Source organism: Anolis sagrei, chromosome 11 (assembly GCF_037176765.1).
Source record: "Anolis sagrei isolate rAnoSag1 chromosome 11, rAnoSag1.mat, whole genome shotgun sequence".
Taxonomy (NCBI): Eukaryota; Metazoa; Chordata; class Lepidosauria; order Squamata; family Dactyloidae; genus Anolis; species Anolis sagrei.
Window position 1 is genome coordinate 27,899,216 of NC_090031.1, and position 16,195 is coordinate 27,915,410.

General features: G+C 45.9%; 1 protein-coding gene across 1 annotated transcript in view; it reads left to right on the forward strand.

The window, feature by feature from the left end:
- The window catches only part of CTNS (cystinosin, lysosomal cystine transporter), a 12,105-nt gene extending 10,001 nt beyond the window's left edge, over positions 1-2,104 (forward strand). The window contains exons 10-11 of the mRNA XM_060756894.2: positions 1,385-1,502; positions 1,689-2,104. Coding sequence (XP_060612877.2) covers positions 1,385-1,502; positions 1,689-1,819 — 249 coding nt within the window. The 3' untranslated portion in view covers positions 1,820-2,104. The remainder of the gene's footprint in view (positions 1-1,384; positions 1,503-1,688) is intronic.
- Positions 2,105-16,195: the final 14,091 nt, after the last annotated feature.

Sequence of the window (16,195 nt, forward strand, 5' to 3'; positions counted from 1 at the left end):
CCTCTTTCTTTCCTTCCCTCTTTTTCTATCCCTTCTTCTTTCTTCCTTCTCTACCTATTTCTTTTCTCGCTTCCTTTGCTCTTTGGTTCCATCTTTCCTTGTCTATTTCCTTCCTTCCTTCCTTCCTTCCTTCCTTCCTTCCTTCCTTCCCTCCCTCTTTCACTTTTTTATTTCCTTCCCTCCTTCCTTCTCTGCTTCCCTCCCCTCCCTTCCTTCCTTCCCTGTTCTGTGTATGTGTTTCGTGTGTGCATATATGTGTGTATACATTTCTGTATATATTTGTGTATATATGTGTGTTTGTGTACATATGTGGTTTTGCACATGCGTTGTAATGTTTTGGTTTTTTTTGGCTTTTTAAGTCCTTTCTGTTGTGTTTTTCAGTGTTTTTATGAGTGATGGTCACTTGTTGGCCTGATAGGTGTATTGTGTCTAAATTTGGTGTCAATTTGTCCAGTAGTTTTGGAGTTATGTTAATCCCACAAACAAACAGTACATTTATATTTATATAGATACTAGCCGTCCCCTGCCGTGCATTGCTATGGCCCACATGGGGGTTCTGTGTGGGACGTTTGGCCCAGTTCGATCGTTGGTGGGGTTCAGAATGTTCTGTGATTGTAGGTGAACTATAAATCCCAGGAACTCCAACTCCCAAATGTCAAGATTCTATTTCCCCCAAACTCCACCGGTGTTGACATTTGGGGCATATTGAGTATTCTTGTAGAGTTTGGTCCAGATCCATCATTGTTTGAGTCCACAGTGCTCTCTGGATGTAGGTGAACTACAATTCCAAAACTCAATGTCAATACCCACCAAACCCTTCCAGTATTTTCTGTTGGTCATGGGAGAACTGTGTGCCAAGTTTGATTCAATTCCATCGTTGGTGGGGTTCAGAATGTTATTTGATTGTAGGTGAACTATAAATCCCAGCAACTACAACTCCCAAATGACAAAATCAGTTTTTTTGAGCGAAGGACATACATTGGGTTGTTAGGTGTCTTGTGTCCAAATTTGGTGTCAATTTGTCCAGTAGTTTTTGAGTAATGTTAATCCCACAAACAAACATTACATTTTTATTTATATTCATTTGTATACCGCCCCTCTCAACCCAGAGGCGACTCAAGGCGGTTTCAAATGCTCAAACTTCCGTACAGTGGCCCTTATTTCTCATGCCAGGAAGGGAATGCTCAAGACCCTGCAAGGTAGACTCCAGCAATACATGGAGGGAGAGTTGCCAGATGTACAAGCTGGGTTTAGAAAAGGCAGAGGAACGAGAGACCAAACCCAGACCAGGAGACATTAGGCGACCGGACGTATTTCCGGCGTCCGTTTTGGAGATGAAGGCCCGGCTTTGACCTCTCCTTTGTCCGCTCCCTCTCTCTTCCAGGCTTACCTGAATTACCGCCGGAAGAGCACCAAAGGCTGGAGCATCGGCAACGTCTTGCTGGACTTTGTGGGCGGCAGCTTCAGCTTGATCCAGATGTTCCTGCAGTCCTACAACAATGGTAAGCCGGCCTCACCTTGGCCTTTCGGCTGCACGATTGGAGGGTGAAAACCACCCCTGAATTGTGCTTTGAGGGCCATAAAATGGCAAGTCCCATACCCGGAAACCCCACTTTCCTGACCCTAAGGTGGTTGGGTTTTAGCCTGTGGTCATCTTGTCCTTGTTTTGACTCCAATCTTTTCTTCAGATGCCTGGAAGCTGGTCTTCGGGGACCCCACCAAGTTCGGTCTCGGTTTCTTCTCCATCCTCTTTGACATAGTCTTTATCGTCCAGCACTACTGCTTGTATCGGACCAGAGAATATCACAACATTGACTAAACATCTTCCCGCCCCAAAAAGGACGCATTTGGAAGCAGGAACGAGGCCTTGCCAAAGGACAGCAATGCAATTGTTGTGGAATTGCCTTCAGCTGCCTTCTTATCTCCGTTGCTCGTGTTCGGCAAGGTGGGCGAAAAGACCCGGCGACGTCCAGAAAAGAAATGGCCCGGTTTTGGTTTCTCCTGCCCAAAGAAGGCGGATCTGAACCATGTCCTGCCAAAACAGCATCGAACAGAGCTCTTTCTTCCTGGAGTATCCTCAATAAATTTTCCTATTTTCCAAAAATGGTCTGTTTCCGTATTCCCTTTTTAATATAAATATCGCCAATCACATATGAAGATATGAGCCTATTTCGTGACAGCCTTTCCAGCAGTGATTCAAATATTTTTTATCTAATTTAATCTAACGGGGGTGGCCCAGTCTGTGTATATGTGTTTTGTGTGTGTATATATGTGTGTTTGTGTATATATGTGGTTTTGCGCTTGCGTTGTAATGTTTTTCTTTTTGTTTTTTTGCCTTTTTAAGTCTCTTCTGCTGTGATTTTCAGTGTTTTCTGAGTGGTGGTTACTAGTTGGCCTCTTAGGGGTGCAGTGTCCAAATTTCGTGTCAATTCGTCCAGTGGTTTTTGAGTTATATTAATCCCACAAACGAACATTACATTTTTTATTTATATAAGACTAGCTGTCCCCTGCCATGCGTTGCTGTGGCCCAGTCTGTTGATCTGGAAAATAAAGGGAATGAGAAAGTTTTGGTTTCTAATATATGTAATATCTTTGTGCTTGTGAGTAAACAGTATTTCTTGCTGTTTCTTTGTCAGTGTTGATGTGGAGATTGTCTGGTTTGCCTACTCTGGAACAGGCAACATATCATTGTCCTTCTTTTGGGTCCCTTTCAAATCTATGATACTATCTCTGTGTGTGTGTGAATCATATCTATCTATCTATCTATCTATCTATCTATCTATCTATCTATCTATCTATATCTATGGCTGGATGGCTCTTTGTCAGGAGGACTTTGTTTACGTTTTCTTGCCCTGATGAAGGCAGTTGGATTGGATAGCCTTAAGTATTTTTTGTTGGTCATGGGGGTTCTGTGTGGGAAGTTTGCCCCGATTCTGTTGTTCATGGGGTTCAGAATGCCCTTTGATTGTAGGTGAACTCTAAATCCCAGCAACTACAACTCCCAAATGTCAAGATTCTATTTTTCCCAAACTCCATCTGTGTTCATATTTGGGCGTGTTGAGTATTCGTGCCAAGTTTGGTCCAGATCCATCATTGCTTGAATCCACCGTGCTCTCTGGATATAGGTGAACTACAACTCCCAAAGTCAAGGTCAATGCTCATCAACCCCTTCCAGTATTTTCTGTTGGTCATGGGAGTTCTGTGTGCCAAGTTTGGTTCAATTCCATCGTTGATGGAGTTCAGAATGCTCTTTGGTGTAGTTGAACTATAAATCCCAGGAACTACAACTCCCAAATTACAAAACCATAATTTTTTGAGTGATGGTCACTCCTTGTGTTGTGAGACGTTTCGTTGCCAAATTTGGTGTGATTTCGTTCATTGGTTTTTTTGTTTTTAAGGAACTCATTATGCACAGAGTATTTATATATAGATAGATAACAGTACATTTATTACAAATATATATAATTCTATTGTATTACAAATATAATATTAATATTAACATATTATTGCTAAATTAGATTTCATTTCATTAATTATAAGGTTATTATATATAACAATATATTTAGTTATTACAATAAATATATTACAAATATATATAACTTTATTATATTACAAATATATTGTTAGTATTAGCATATTATTACTAAATTATATTTCATTAGTTATAGTATTATTATTATATGTAACAATATATTTTTATTATTACCAATCATTGCTCTTCGAGGAGGCCCCGCCCCCTTTTCAAAGGAGGTTCCATTCAGCATTGGAAAGCCACGCCCACTGTAGCTGCTCAGGCCACGCCCCTTTCAGCGAGTGCTTCCCGCTCTGGGGAACCACGCCCTCTTACTCCTCCGCCAATCATTCCCCTTGGTTGTCAAAGGACGCGCCCCTTCTGCTACAGTCAGCCTTGGAAAGACCCGCCCCCTTTCAGCGATTCCTTCCCGTTCTGGGGAGCCCCGCCCACTAAAGCCAAGCCCCGCCCCCGTGTTTACAACGGACACGCGGCGAGAGTTCTGCTCCTCGGCTCCCTCCTCCTCCCAAACTTGGCACAATTAGAAACCGTTCTAAAGGGGCCCCCCAAAGGCCAGCCAGTCCAACCCCCTTCTTTTCGGCAGGCGGGGAAAGCACCATCAAAGCCCTCCCGAGAGATGCTCATGCAGCCTCATAGACTTTAGTGCAGGTATGCCCAAACTTGGGTCCTCCCTGCAGGTTTTCTTTGGACTTCAACTCCCAAATTCCCAGCAGCCTCATAGGCATGGCCAAATTCTGGTCCCCCCTCCAGATGCTTTGGACTTCAACTCCCAGAATTCCTAACAGCTTCATTATTATTATCAATTAGCTTGGGGACCCAGCGGTGCCCGGTTTATTTGTGAAGGGCGTTGTGTGCCAAGGTTGGTCTTTATCATTTATGTGGATCAGAGAGTAAAGGTACTGCAAGTCCCATCGTCCATGGTACATCCTCCTCCAAACTGCAGCAGGATGTAGAGTGGGTCCTGGGGGCTCCGTGTGCCAAGTTTGGTCTTGACCAGTAATTGGATGAGAGCTGCAACGGTCTCAGAAAGTGAGTGGAGGTACTTCAAGTCCCATCATCCATGGTCCGCCCTCCTTCAAACTGCAGTAGGATGTAAACTGGGGCTCTGTGTGCCAAGTTTGGTCTTTATCAGTCTTTGTTGGGGGGCGCAGGGGTCTGTGGGAACCAAAGGGTTGGAAAATACTACTAGTCCCATCATCCATTGTCTGTCCTCCCCCAAACCTCAACAGGATGTAAAGGGGGTCATGGGTGTTATGTGTGCCAATTTTGGTTTTGATGAGGCATTGGATGAGGGTCACAGCGGTCTCAAAAAGTGAGTGGAGGTACTTCAAGTCCCATCATCCATTGTCCATCCTCCTCCAAACTGCATCAGGATGTAGAATGGGTCATGGGGGCTCCGTGTGCCAAGTCTGGACTTCATCAGTCCTTGGGTGAGGGTCGCAGTGGTCTCAGAAAGTGAGTGAAGGTACTGCAAGTCCCATCATCCAGTCTGTCCTCCCCCAAACCGCACCAGAATGTTGAGTTGGCCATGGGGGCTCTCTGTACCAAGTTTGGTCTTAATTGGTAATTGGATGTGTTGCTGTGGTCTCAGGAAATGAGTGAAGGTACTGCATTTCCCATCATCCGTGGTTCACCCTCCTCCAAACTGCAGCAGGATGTAGAGTGGGTCATGGGGGCTCTGTTCCCAAGTTTGGTCTTGATCTGTCATTGGTGTGGGCCACAGTTGTCTGTGGTTGCCCAAGCGTTTTAAAGTACTACAAACCCCATAATCCGTGGTCCACCTCCCCCAAACCGCACCAGGACGTAAAATGGATCACAGGGTTTATGTGTGCCAAGTTTGGTCCAGGTCCATCGCTCATGCACATCAAAGTGGCCTCTGAAAGTGGCAGCCAATCAGAAAGATGCGACATACATACATACAAACATTCTCTTTTATTATATATACAGATATAGATATCATATCATATAAAGATTATTATTAATATTATCAATTACAATATAACTATTATATTAATTATATTATAATTATTATTCATATAAGAAAGCACATTTGGCACAATAAGAAACTGTTGTAAGGGGGTCCCCCAAAGGCCATCCAGTCCAACCCCCTTCTTTCCACCCAAAGGGAAAAGAACCATCAAAGTCCTCCTGACAGATGCCCATGCAGCCTCATAGACATTAGTGCAGACATAGGCAAACTTGGGTCCTCCCAAAGGCCATCCAGTCCAACCCCCTTCTTTTCGCCAGGTGGGGAAAGCACCATCAAATCCCTCCTGAAAGACGGCCATCCACCCTCATAAACATTAGTGCAGGCATGAACAAACTTGGGTCCTCCCAAAGGCCAGCCAGTCCAACCTCCTTCTTTTCTTCAGGTGGGGAAAGCACCATCAAAGCCCTCCTGAAAGATGGCCATCCACCCTCATAGACATTAGTGCAGGCATCTCATTGAATCCTAGAATGAGAAGGTTCCCCAAAGGTCATCCAGTTCATCCCTATGTATGTATGTATTTCTGTCTGTCGATCTATCTCACTATCAAGGAGCCCCCAGTGACACAATGGGTTAAAACCCTGTGCTAAAGGTTGACAGTTAGAATCTGGGCAGCGGGGTGAGCTACCGTCTGTCAGCTCCAGCTGCTCAGTCAGGGACATGAGAGAAGCCTTCCGTAGGATAATAACACATCTGGGTGTCCCTGTGTCCCCTGGGCAATGTTCTTGCAGGCGGCCAGTTCTCTCACACCAAAAGTGACTTGAGGTTTCTTAAGTCACTCCGGACATGAATGAATGAATAGGTCCTTGAGTTAACCAAGATGCACTGGTCTATTATTATTATTATTATTATTATTATTATTATTATTTTAGTGACACAAAAGTACAGTATGTCACAGCAAATGAGATCTCTATGCTGGATTTTGTATCACAAAATCACAAGTCAAACACTTCCCAAGCGTCTAGGACTGTGTGATGTATTATTATTATTATTATTAGTAGTAGTAGTAGTAGTAGTAGTAGTAGTATGGTTGGGTCTTTGAGTTAATTGAATATGCACTACATTAATAATAATAATAATAATAATAATAATAACTATTATTAATGGGTTCTTGAGTTAACCAAGAGTACACTGGTCTATTATTATTATTATTATTATTATTATTATTATTATTATTGGATCCTTGTCTTGACTGAGAGCACTCTGGTTTATTATGATTATTAGTTTTATTATTATGGTTGAGTCCTTGAGTTAATTAAGAGGGCACTGGATTATTATTATTATTATTATTATTATTATTATTATATTTGGGTCCTTGAGTTAACTGTGGCTGCACTGGTTTATAATTATTATTTTACTGACACAAAAGCACAGTATGTCACAGCAAACGAGATCTATATGCTGGATTTCGTATCAAAAATCACAAGTCGAACACTTCCCAAGTGTCTAGGACTGTGTGATGTATATCACACAATAATAATAATAATAATAATAATAATAATAATAATAATAAACCAGTGCAGCCTCAATTAACTCAAGGACCCAAAATAATAATAATAATCTTACCTGGCGAGTGAAGGCGAGAGACCAATCCCAGCATTCTTCTCCTGCCCTTTTGCAGGAACCCCAGGGCCAGCTTCTCAAGCGTAGTGAGGGAAACAGTCACCTCAGTCCCTCAGGTCAGCGTGAGGAACATCGAGATCAACATGACCATTCGCTGCAGGGTGTCGCACAGCTTCTCGGCCACCAGCCCCATGCCCTCCGCCCCCTCATAAGTCTCCTGCTATCATATTGGCAGCCATGGTAGATCAGTCCCCTCCAGCCCCTCCAGTAGGTTGAGTTGGGCATAGGGGTTCCGTGTGCCACGTTGGGTACAGATCTGGCCTCGGTGGTGCTCACAGTGCCTCTGGTTATAAGTCAACTACAACTCCCAGTCCCGCCCCCCCCCCCCCCAAAGCCTTCCTGTATTTGAAAGGTCAGCATTTCAAAACCAGGGAGTGGGGTGAGCTCCCGCTGTTAGGACCAGCTCCTGCTGTTAGGCCCAGAGGAAGAAAAGGGACTAAGAGAGAGAGAAAAGGAAGAGACTCCCAGGCAGCGGGATTATCCGCTGTCATCTTTGGCGGTTCTTCCTTTTTACAGCACCATAAAAGACTTTCCAGAGGAATGCCGGTGATCAAAAGGAGGAAGTCTGTGATCAAGGGCCCTTAATAGTGGAGGAAGCAGGCCCTTGGCCCCGCACTATCTGGTGGAGCCCCGGCATTCCTCGTGCCTCAGTGAGTGCCCAGCGCGGTGGAGACTTGGTAGCGAAATTGTGGGTGGGGGGGTTTTCCTGCGGAGAGACAAGGCCCATGCTCTCCCTCTTCCTTTCCCCCTTCTTTCCTAGGCCTGGCACTCTGCTCACCCTCCCTGGGTGCAAGTGCGCATGTAAGACCAAGCATTGTAACCCCGCTCCGTTGCTGGCCAGCTCCAGCTCCACCTCCTCTTATGCGATCCCACTTTCCCAACTTGTGCTTTTCCAAACCTCCTTTTGGGAGTCTTGGTTGTAATTGTGAATGCGGCTTTTTACTAGGAGCCTATTGGGACCTGGCTTCTTACCTGGCGGGCGAAGGCCAACCCCCTTCTTAACACGCCTGGCTCGACAACAGTCCTTGTGAACAAGATCTCGGAGCTGATCCTGAGCCCAGAGTGTGGTGCTGCAGCTCCAAAAGCCAATGGGATACTTTTCCCGCCCCTTGGGACACCTCCACTGACCACGGACCTCTTCCTGCAGCTTTCGACTGAGCGAGACACCATCGACCTCCTCAGGATGGGACTGGTACGAAGGGCGATATGGAGGCAGGTTGTACTCCTGCTCGTAAGTATCCTCTGCCGGGCAGCCTCTCCTTCCGCTCCTTGGCCCCTGGGCTGTGGCCTCTTCCCTGGCGGGTGAAGGTGAGAGACCAATCCCAGCATTCTCCTCCTTCCCCTTTGCAGGAACCCCGGGGCCAGCTTTTTCACACCAGGCTTCGTCACCTCGGCCCCCCAGGTCAGCGTGAGGCAAACAATCGAGACCAGCATGACCGTTCGCTGCAGGGTGTCCCACAGCCCCACGCCTTCCGCCCCCTTGTAAGTCTCCTGCTATCATATTGGCAGCCTTGGTATATCGGTAGGTTGAGTTGGGCATAGGGGCTCTGTGTGCCACGTTTGGTCCAGATCCGTCCTCACAGTGCCTCTAGTTGTAAGTGAACTACAACTCCCAGAAATGGAGGTCCGTTCCCCCCAAAGCCCTCCTGTATTTGAAAGGTCAGTGGTTCAAAACCGGGGAGTGGGGTGAGCTCCTGCCATTAGGCCCAGCTCCCACTGTTAGGTCCAGAGGAACAAAAGAAATTAAGAGAGAGAGAAAAGGAAGAGAAAAGGAGGAAAGTGTTGTGAGAGAAAGAAAGGGAAGGAAAGAAAGAAAAGAGGGTTTGTGAGAGAAGGAAAGAAGGAAAAAGAGGGAAGGAAAAGGAAAGAAGCAAAGAAGAGAGGGAAGGAAAAAGGGACGAAGGGAGGGAGGAAAAGAAGGAATGAAAAGAAATGGGAGGAAGAAAAGGGGGACAAGGTACATGAGGGAAAGGAAGGATGAACTGAGGGGGAGGAGGTGTATGAGGGAAAGGGAGGGAGGAAAGGAAGAAAAGGAAGGGAAGAGGAAGAGGGGTGGAGGAAACCCGGGCCCTGATTTTCAGCTCTACTTCCCATTTCCTTCCAGTCAGTGTGGACCAGCGGTCTTCCCGCCCGGAGCCGACTCTTCTTTGCCCGCAGGTCCTGGCAAAGAAGAGAAAAGCTGAAGAAATGGAGCCAGAGGTTCAGCAAAATGAGAGAAAGGAGAAGAGGAGGTGAGAAAGTGCCAATGTCTGTGTCAAGAAAGATTGTATAGAGCCTTCCCGACAGATGCTCATCCCGCGTCTGCTTGAAAAATTCCAGAGAAGGAGACTCCCAGGCAGTAGGATTTTCTGCTGTCTTCTTGTTTAGCAGCTCTTCCTTTTTCCGGCACCATAAAAGACGTTCCGGAGAGATGCCCGCAATCAAAGGAAGGAGGAAGTCTGTGATAAAGGGCTCTTAACAGTGGAGAAAGTGGGCCCTTGGCCCCGCAATATCTGGTGGAGCCCCAGAGATCGTAAGTGCCGCATTTAACACCAAGCATTGTAACCCCGCTCCGTTGCTGGCCAGCTCCAGCTCCACCTCCTCTTACGCGATCCCACTTGCCCAACAAGTGCTCGAAACCTCCTTTTTGGGAGCCATGGTTGTAATTGTGAACGCAATGCTGGCCAGCTTTTTACCAGAAGGAGCCTATTGGGTCAAGGGCTTCTTTGGGAGAGTGCGAATGGCCTCCTTTTGTTTTCCTCCTTCCAGAGGCGGATGCAGAGGTACTGGTGGTCCACTTCCAAGCCCTACAATTCTCTGAACTTGTAAGTGCTGCATGTCAGGCGGGAGCTTCTTTTCTCTGTCCCTGTTCAGATTGCTTTGAGGAGGCCGGGAGGAAGTTGACGACGCTCTCCGGAGGCAGGGCAGGATCGTTTACATTGCTCTTGGCCTCCTTGACGGGGGTCTATAGTGGGGTCGAGGGGTGGAAGAGCCTGCAGCCCCCAACCCAACCCAACGGAGAGCTTCCTCTTGCCTCCGTCATAGGACTTGGAAGCCTGAAGAGGCTAACTGGGCAGAAGAAGAAGAGCCGATGGAGGTGGATATGGGTGAGTTGGAGGCGCGGGAGGGAGGAAGGAGGCAGGTTTTTCCTTTCGTTTTCAGTGACACAGAGTATTTAGGCACTTTGGCAGGTTCACCCCCAGTTCAGCAGCAGTAAATCTTGCCCGCCGAAATCTTTGGCCCAGCTCCCCGCCCACCTAGTGGATCAAAATCAGCCATTTCAGTAGATGAATAGGAACTGCATTCAGCAGGGAGATATTTTAGGCATGGCGATAGAAGCAAGCGTGCCTGTTGCTTAGCCACGCCTCGATCTGAGAGCGCTATCAGTGTGAGAGCAGCCTCTCTGTGTGGGAGGAAAGGCCTTAGTGGGAGAAGGTCTCACTGTAGGTCATATAATCCGTTTCGTAGTTTTCCATCCACAGCCTTTTCCAGGCTTCGATATTTTTAGGAAGGTGTCTTCAGGCCCCACTCATACCCCAGTCATACAATGTCATTCAGTGCAGACATCACAGGTGAGGAAGCTGGGTTCTGATGCAGATTTCCCCCACCGGGCCATCACTGCCACCTGCCGAGGACATGGAAGTGATTGAAGCCAGGGCCAGCTCCCCTCCATTTGTCACTACTACACCAAGAAGCTCCATCCAGAAGCGCTCCAATTTCTAATTTTTGTACTTTTTTTTGGCTTTTAAAAAAATGTCAGTTGTTTATATTAATTAATATTTACTTGTTAGCTTATTTATTCGAGAATAAGGGGGCGAGGGAGGGAGGAAGCAGGGGAGGGAGTTCGATATTTATTTATATATATACAGAGACTCTATATACTTCTGTAAATAAAATAATATATGTTATTTGAACCTGCTTTCGTGTGGCTGCATGGTTTTCTGGCCTCTGGGTCAAGTGTCCGACTCTGTCCGAAGTTGGCTTGACCAACTCGCCAAGGAATAATAATAATAATATAATAATAATAATAATAATTCCTTGGCCATTTGGTCAATTATATTATTATTATTATTATTATTATTATTATTATTATTTTATTCCTTCGCCATTCGGTCAATAATAATAATAATAATAATAATAATAATAATAATAATAATAATAATGTTTATTTGTGCCCGGGCTTGAAGAAGTCGTGGAGTCTTGACCCTTGATGGCCACTGAGGGCCAGAGATATTGACCATCAAAGTCCTTAGTCTAGGCCCGTGTTTCTCAATCTGGAGACGAGGCCAATGCTCTCCCTCTTCCTTTTCCCCTTCTTTCCTAGGCCTGGCGCTGTGCTCGCCCCCCCCCCCCCCCCCCGGGCGCAAGTGCGCATTTAAGACCAAGCATTTTAACCCCGCTCCGTTGCTGGCCAGCTCCAGCTCCATCTCCTCTTACGTGATCCCACTTGCCCAACAAGTGCTTTTCAAAACCTCCTTTTGGGAGTCTTGCTTGTAATTGTGAACGCAATGCCGGCCGGCTTTTTACGAGAAGGAGCCTATTGGGTCAAGGGCTTCTTTGGGAGAGTACGAATGGCCTCCTTTTGTTTTCCTCCTTCCAGAGGCAGATGCAGAGGTACCGGCGGTCCACTTCCAAGCCCTACGGTTCTATGAACTTGTACTTTCTCCATACCTGTTGGGATTGCTTTGAGGAGTCCGGGAGGAGGGCGACGATGCTCTCTGGAGGCAGAACATGATCGTTTACGTTGTTCTCAGCCTCCTTGATGGGGGATTATAGTGGGGTGGGGGCGGAAGAGCCTGCAGCTCCTCATCCAACCCAACGGAGAGCTTCCTCTTGCCTCCCTCACAGGACTTGGAAGCCTGAAGAGGCCAACTGGGCAGAAGAAGAAGAGCCAATGGAGGTGGATATGGGTGAGTTTGAGGCACGGTAAGGAGGAAGGAGGCAGGTTTTTCCTTCTGTTTTCAGTGAGTATTTAGGCACTTTAGCAGGTTCAGTAAATCTTGCCCGCCGTAATGTTTGGCCCAGTTCCCCACCCACCTAGTGGATCAAAATCAGCCATTTCAGTAGATGAATAGGAACCGCATTCAGCGGGGAGGTATTTTAGGCATGGTGATAGAAGCAAGCATGCCTGTTGCTTAGCCACGCCTCGATCTGAGAGCGCTCTCAGTGTGAGAGCAGCCTCTCCATGTGGGAGGAAAGGCCTTAGTGGGAGTAGGCCTCACTGTGGGTCGTATCATCCATTTCGTAGTTTTCCATCCTCAGTCTTTTCCAGGCTTCGATATTTTTAGGAAGGTGTCTTCAGGCCCCACTCATACCCCAGTCATACAATGTCATTCAGTGCAGACATCACAGTTGAGGAAGCTGGGTTCTGATGCAGATTTCCCCCACCAGGCCATCACTGCCACCTGCCGAGGACATGGAAGTGATTGAAGCCAGGGCCAGCTCCCCTCCATTTGTCACCACTACACCAAGAAGCTCCATCCAGAAGCGCTCCAATTTTTAATTTTTGTACTTTTTTTTTGGCTTTTTCAAAAATGTCAGTTGTTTATATTAATTAATATTTACTTGTTAGCTTATTTATTTGAGAATAAGGGGGTGAGGGAGGGAGGAAGCGGGGGAGGGGATTCAATATTTATTTATTTATACAGAGACTCTATATTTTTACTTCTGTTAATAAAAATAATATATGTTATTTGAACCTGCTTTGGTGTGGCTGCATGGTTTTCTGGCCTCCGGGTCAAGCGTCCGACTCTGTCCGAAGTTGGCTTGACCAACTCGCCAAGGAATAATACAATAATAATAATAATAATTATTATTATTATTATTGACCGATTGGCTGGGGAATAATAATAATTATTATTATAATTAGAATTATTATTCCTTGGCCATTTGGTCAATTATATTATTATTATTATTATTATTATTTTATTATTCCTTGGCCATTCGGTCAATAATAATAATAATAATAATGATGATGATGATGTGTATTTGTACCCTGGCTTGAAGAGGTCGTGGAGTCTTGACCTTTGATGGCTACTGAGGGCCAGAGATATTGACCACCAAAGTCCTTAGTCTAAGCCAGTGTTTCTCATGGGATCCCTGTGGGTGTTTTCAGAGAGGTCACCACAGACCTTCAGAAAACACATATTTCTGATGGTCTTCGGAACCCCTTTGGAAACAGATGGCGAATCCTCCTACCAAAGGCCCTCCTCTGCTGTGATTGGCTGGCCTCTCAGCCAAGGGGAGTCCTGCTTCTGAGACTCCAAGTGGGGAGGGGAGAGCTGGTGTGCTCGGCATATGGCAGTGCAGGTGAAGGAGAGTGTGCAAGGCTGGAGGGAGGTTCACACCAGCGGGTTCCTTCAAGGCATGAGGGCTCTGTATGGGAAGTTTGGCCCAATTCGATTCTTGGTGGAGATAAGAATACTCTTTGACTGTGGGTGAACTATACATCCCTACAACAACAACTCCCAAATATCAAGGTCTATTTTCCCCAAACTCCACCAGTGTTCACATTTGGGCATATTGAGTATCTGTGCTAAGTTTGGTCTAGATCCATCATAGTTTGAGTCCAACTCCAAAACTCAAGGTCAAGGCCCACCAAACCCTTCCAGTATTCTCTGTTGGTCGTGGGAGTTCTGTATGCCAAGTTTGACCAAATTCTATCATTGGTGGGGTTCAGAATGGTCTTTGATTGTAGGTGAACTATAAATCCCTGCAACTACAACTCCCTCATGACAAAATCAGTCTTCTCCACAATGCCACCAGTATTCAATTTTGGTTGTATTATTGGGTATTTGTGCCCAATTTGGTCCAGTGAATGCAAATACATCCTGCATATCGGATGTTTACATTGTGATTCGTAACAGGAGCACAATTACATTTGTGAAGTAGCAACAAAAATGTTATCATTGGGGATCACCACAACAGGAGGAACTGTATTAAGGGGTTATAGCATTAGGTTGAGAAACACTGGTCCGCCCCCCATTGGTTGTCCCTTCTCCGGCCAATGGGGCATTTGCAAGAAGGTCCACCTCTCAATGAGAGCCTTCAAGGGCAAGGTGTGTTTGTTTACATAGGAGGCAAGGGAGGATTGGCTGGGAGAGGAGGGAGGATTGGCTGGGAGAGGAGGGAGGGCCGGCTCGCCATGGGACGGTCATCCTGGCCATTGGGGTCAAGGGGAAACCAGCCTTTGTTTTCAGCCACGCTTTGAGGAAAGCTTTGGTGGTCACCTCGCCTGCATTTCTTGAGCTTTGGACCAAAAGAGAAGAAGGAAAGTGACTGTTGAAGGAGAGAGAAAGAAGACCTTGCTCTATTGCTGCTGTGGAAGGAAGGAAAAGAGGAAAGGAAGGAGGAAAGGAAGGTAGTGATAGTCTTGCCTCCTCTTCTTTGGGTTTGGAAGCCACACATCCCTCTGATGGATGGGTTTCACTTGGAGAGAAGCAGGCCAGGGGAAGCCATGTCTCAATCCCTGGAAGGAGGCCCCATTGAGAGATGCAATGGAAGACATGGAAGAGGTCTCGTTGAAATCTTCAGAACAACTTCCTGATTATGAATGAGTTGCTTGAGAGTGGAGTATGTGTGGTGGGGTCTCCTTCCCTCTGTCAGGAGGGATTAGATGGTGTATTCTTGCCTGGCAGAATGGAGATGGATTTGATGACGCTCAGTGGTCTCTTCCATCTCCATGATTTCCTTCCAGTTATAGGCTTCTCATCAGATGCTACGGTAGACTATTAGGAGGGTTTTGGTGGTGTTGGACTGGATGACCCTTGAGGTAGGTCCCTTCCAACTCTAGGATTCTATCTATCGATCCATCGATCCTCTATCTATCACATAGGGGTTCAACTGGATGGCCCTTGGGCTTCTTCAAAGTCTATGAATCTATCCTATCCTATCCTATCCTATCCAATCTAATCCTATCCATCTATCCATCTATCCATCTATCTATCTATCTATCTATCTATCTATCTATCTATCTATCTATCTATCTATCTATCTATCTATCATCTATTTCTTAAGGGGTTGGAATGAATCCATCCATCCATCAGGTCCTTTCCAGGTCTAGGAATCTCTCTCTCTCTCTTAGGGGTTGGACTGGATGGCCCTTGGGGTCCCTTCCAACTATGATTCATTCTATCCATCTATTATCTATTCTTAGGGGTGAGACTGGATGACGGCTGGAGTCTCTTCCAAGTCTAGGACTCCATCTATCTAACTATCTATCTATCTATCTATCTATTTATCTATCTATCTATCTTAGGGGTTGGACTGAATGTGCCTTGGAATCCCTTCCAAGTCGAGGAGTCTGTCTGTTTGTCTATCTATGTATCTCTCTCTCTTAGGGGTTGGACTATGTACCTATCTATGTATGTATCTCTCTCTCTCTCTTAGGGACCTTTGGAGTCCCTTCCAAGTCTAGCATTCTATCTGTCCATCCATCCATCCATCCATCCATATGTCCATCCCTCCATCCATCCATGTATCTATGTGTCTGTCTGTCCATCCATCCATCTTAGGGGTTGGACTGTCTATGTATCTATGTATCTCCCTCTCTCTCTCTTAGAGGTTGGACTGGATGACCTTTGGAGTCCCTTCCAAGTCTAGCATTCCGTCCTTCTCTCCGTCCGATCTATGTATGTATGTATGTATCCATCCATTCATTTCTGTCTTAGGGGTTGGACTGTCTATGTATCTCTCTCTCTCTCTCTCTCTCTCGGAGTCCCTTCCAAACCTAGCATTCTATCTGTCTATCTATCCATCCATCCATCCATGTATCTATCCATCCATCTCTGTCTTAGAGGTTGGTCTGTCTGTCTGTCTCTCTTAGGGACCCTTGGAGTCCGTTCAAGGTCTAGCATTCTATGTATGTATCAAGGTATATATATATATATATCTCTTAGGGGTTGGACTGGTTGACCCTTAGAGTCCCTTCCAAGTCTATTTATCTATCCATGCATTTATATATCTCTCTTAGGGGTTGGACTGTCTATGTATGTATGTATGTATGTATGTATGTATGTATCTCTCTCTTAGGAGTTGGACTGGATGACCCTTGGAGTTCCTTTCAAGTCTAGCAT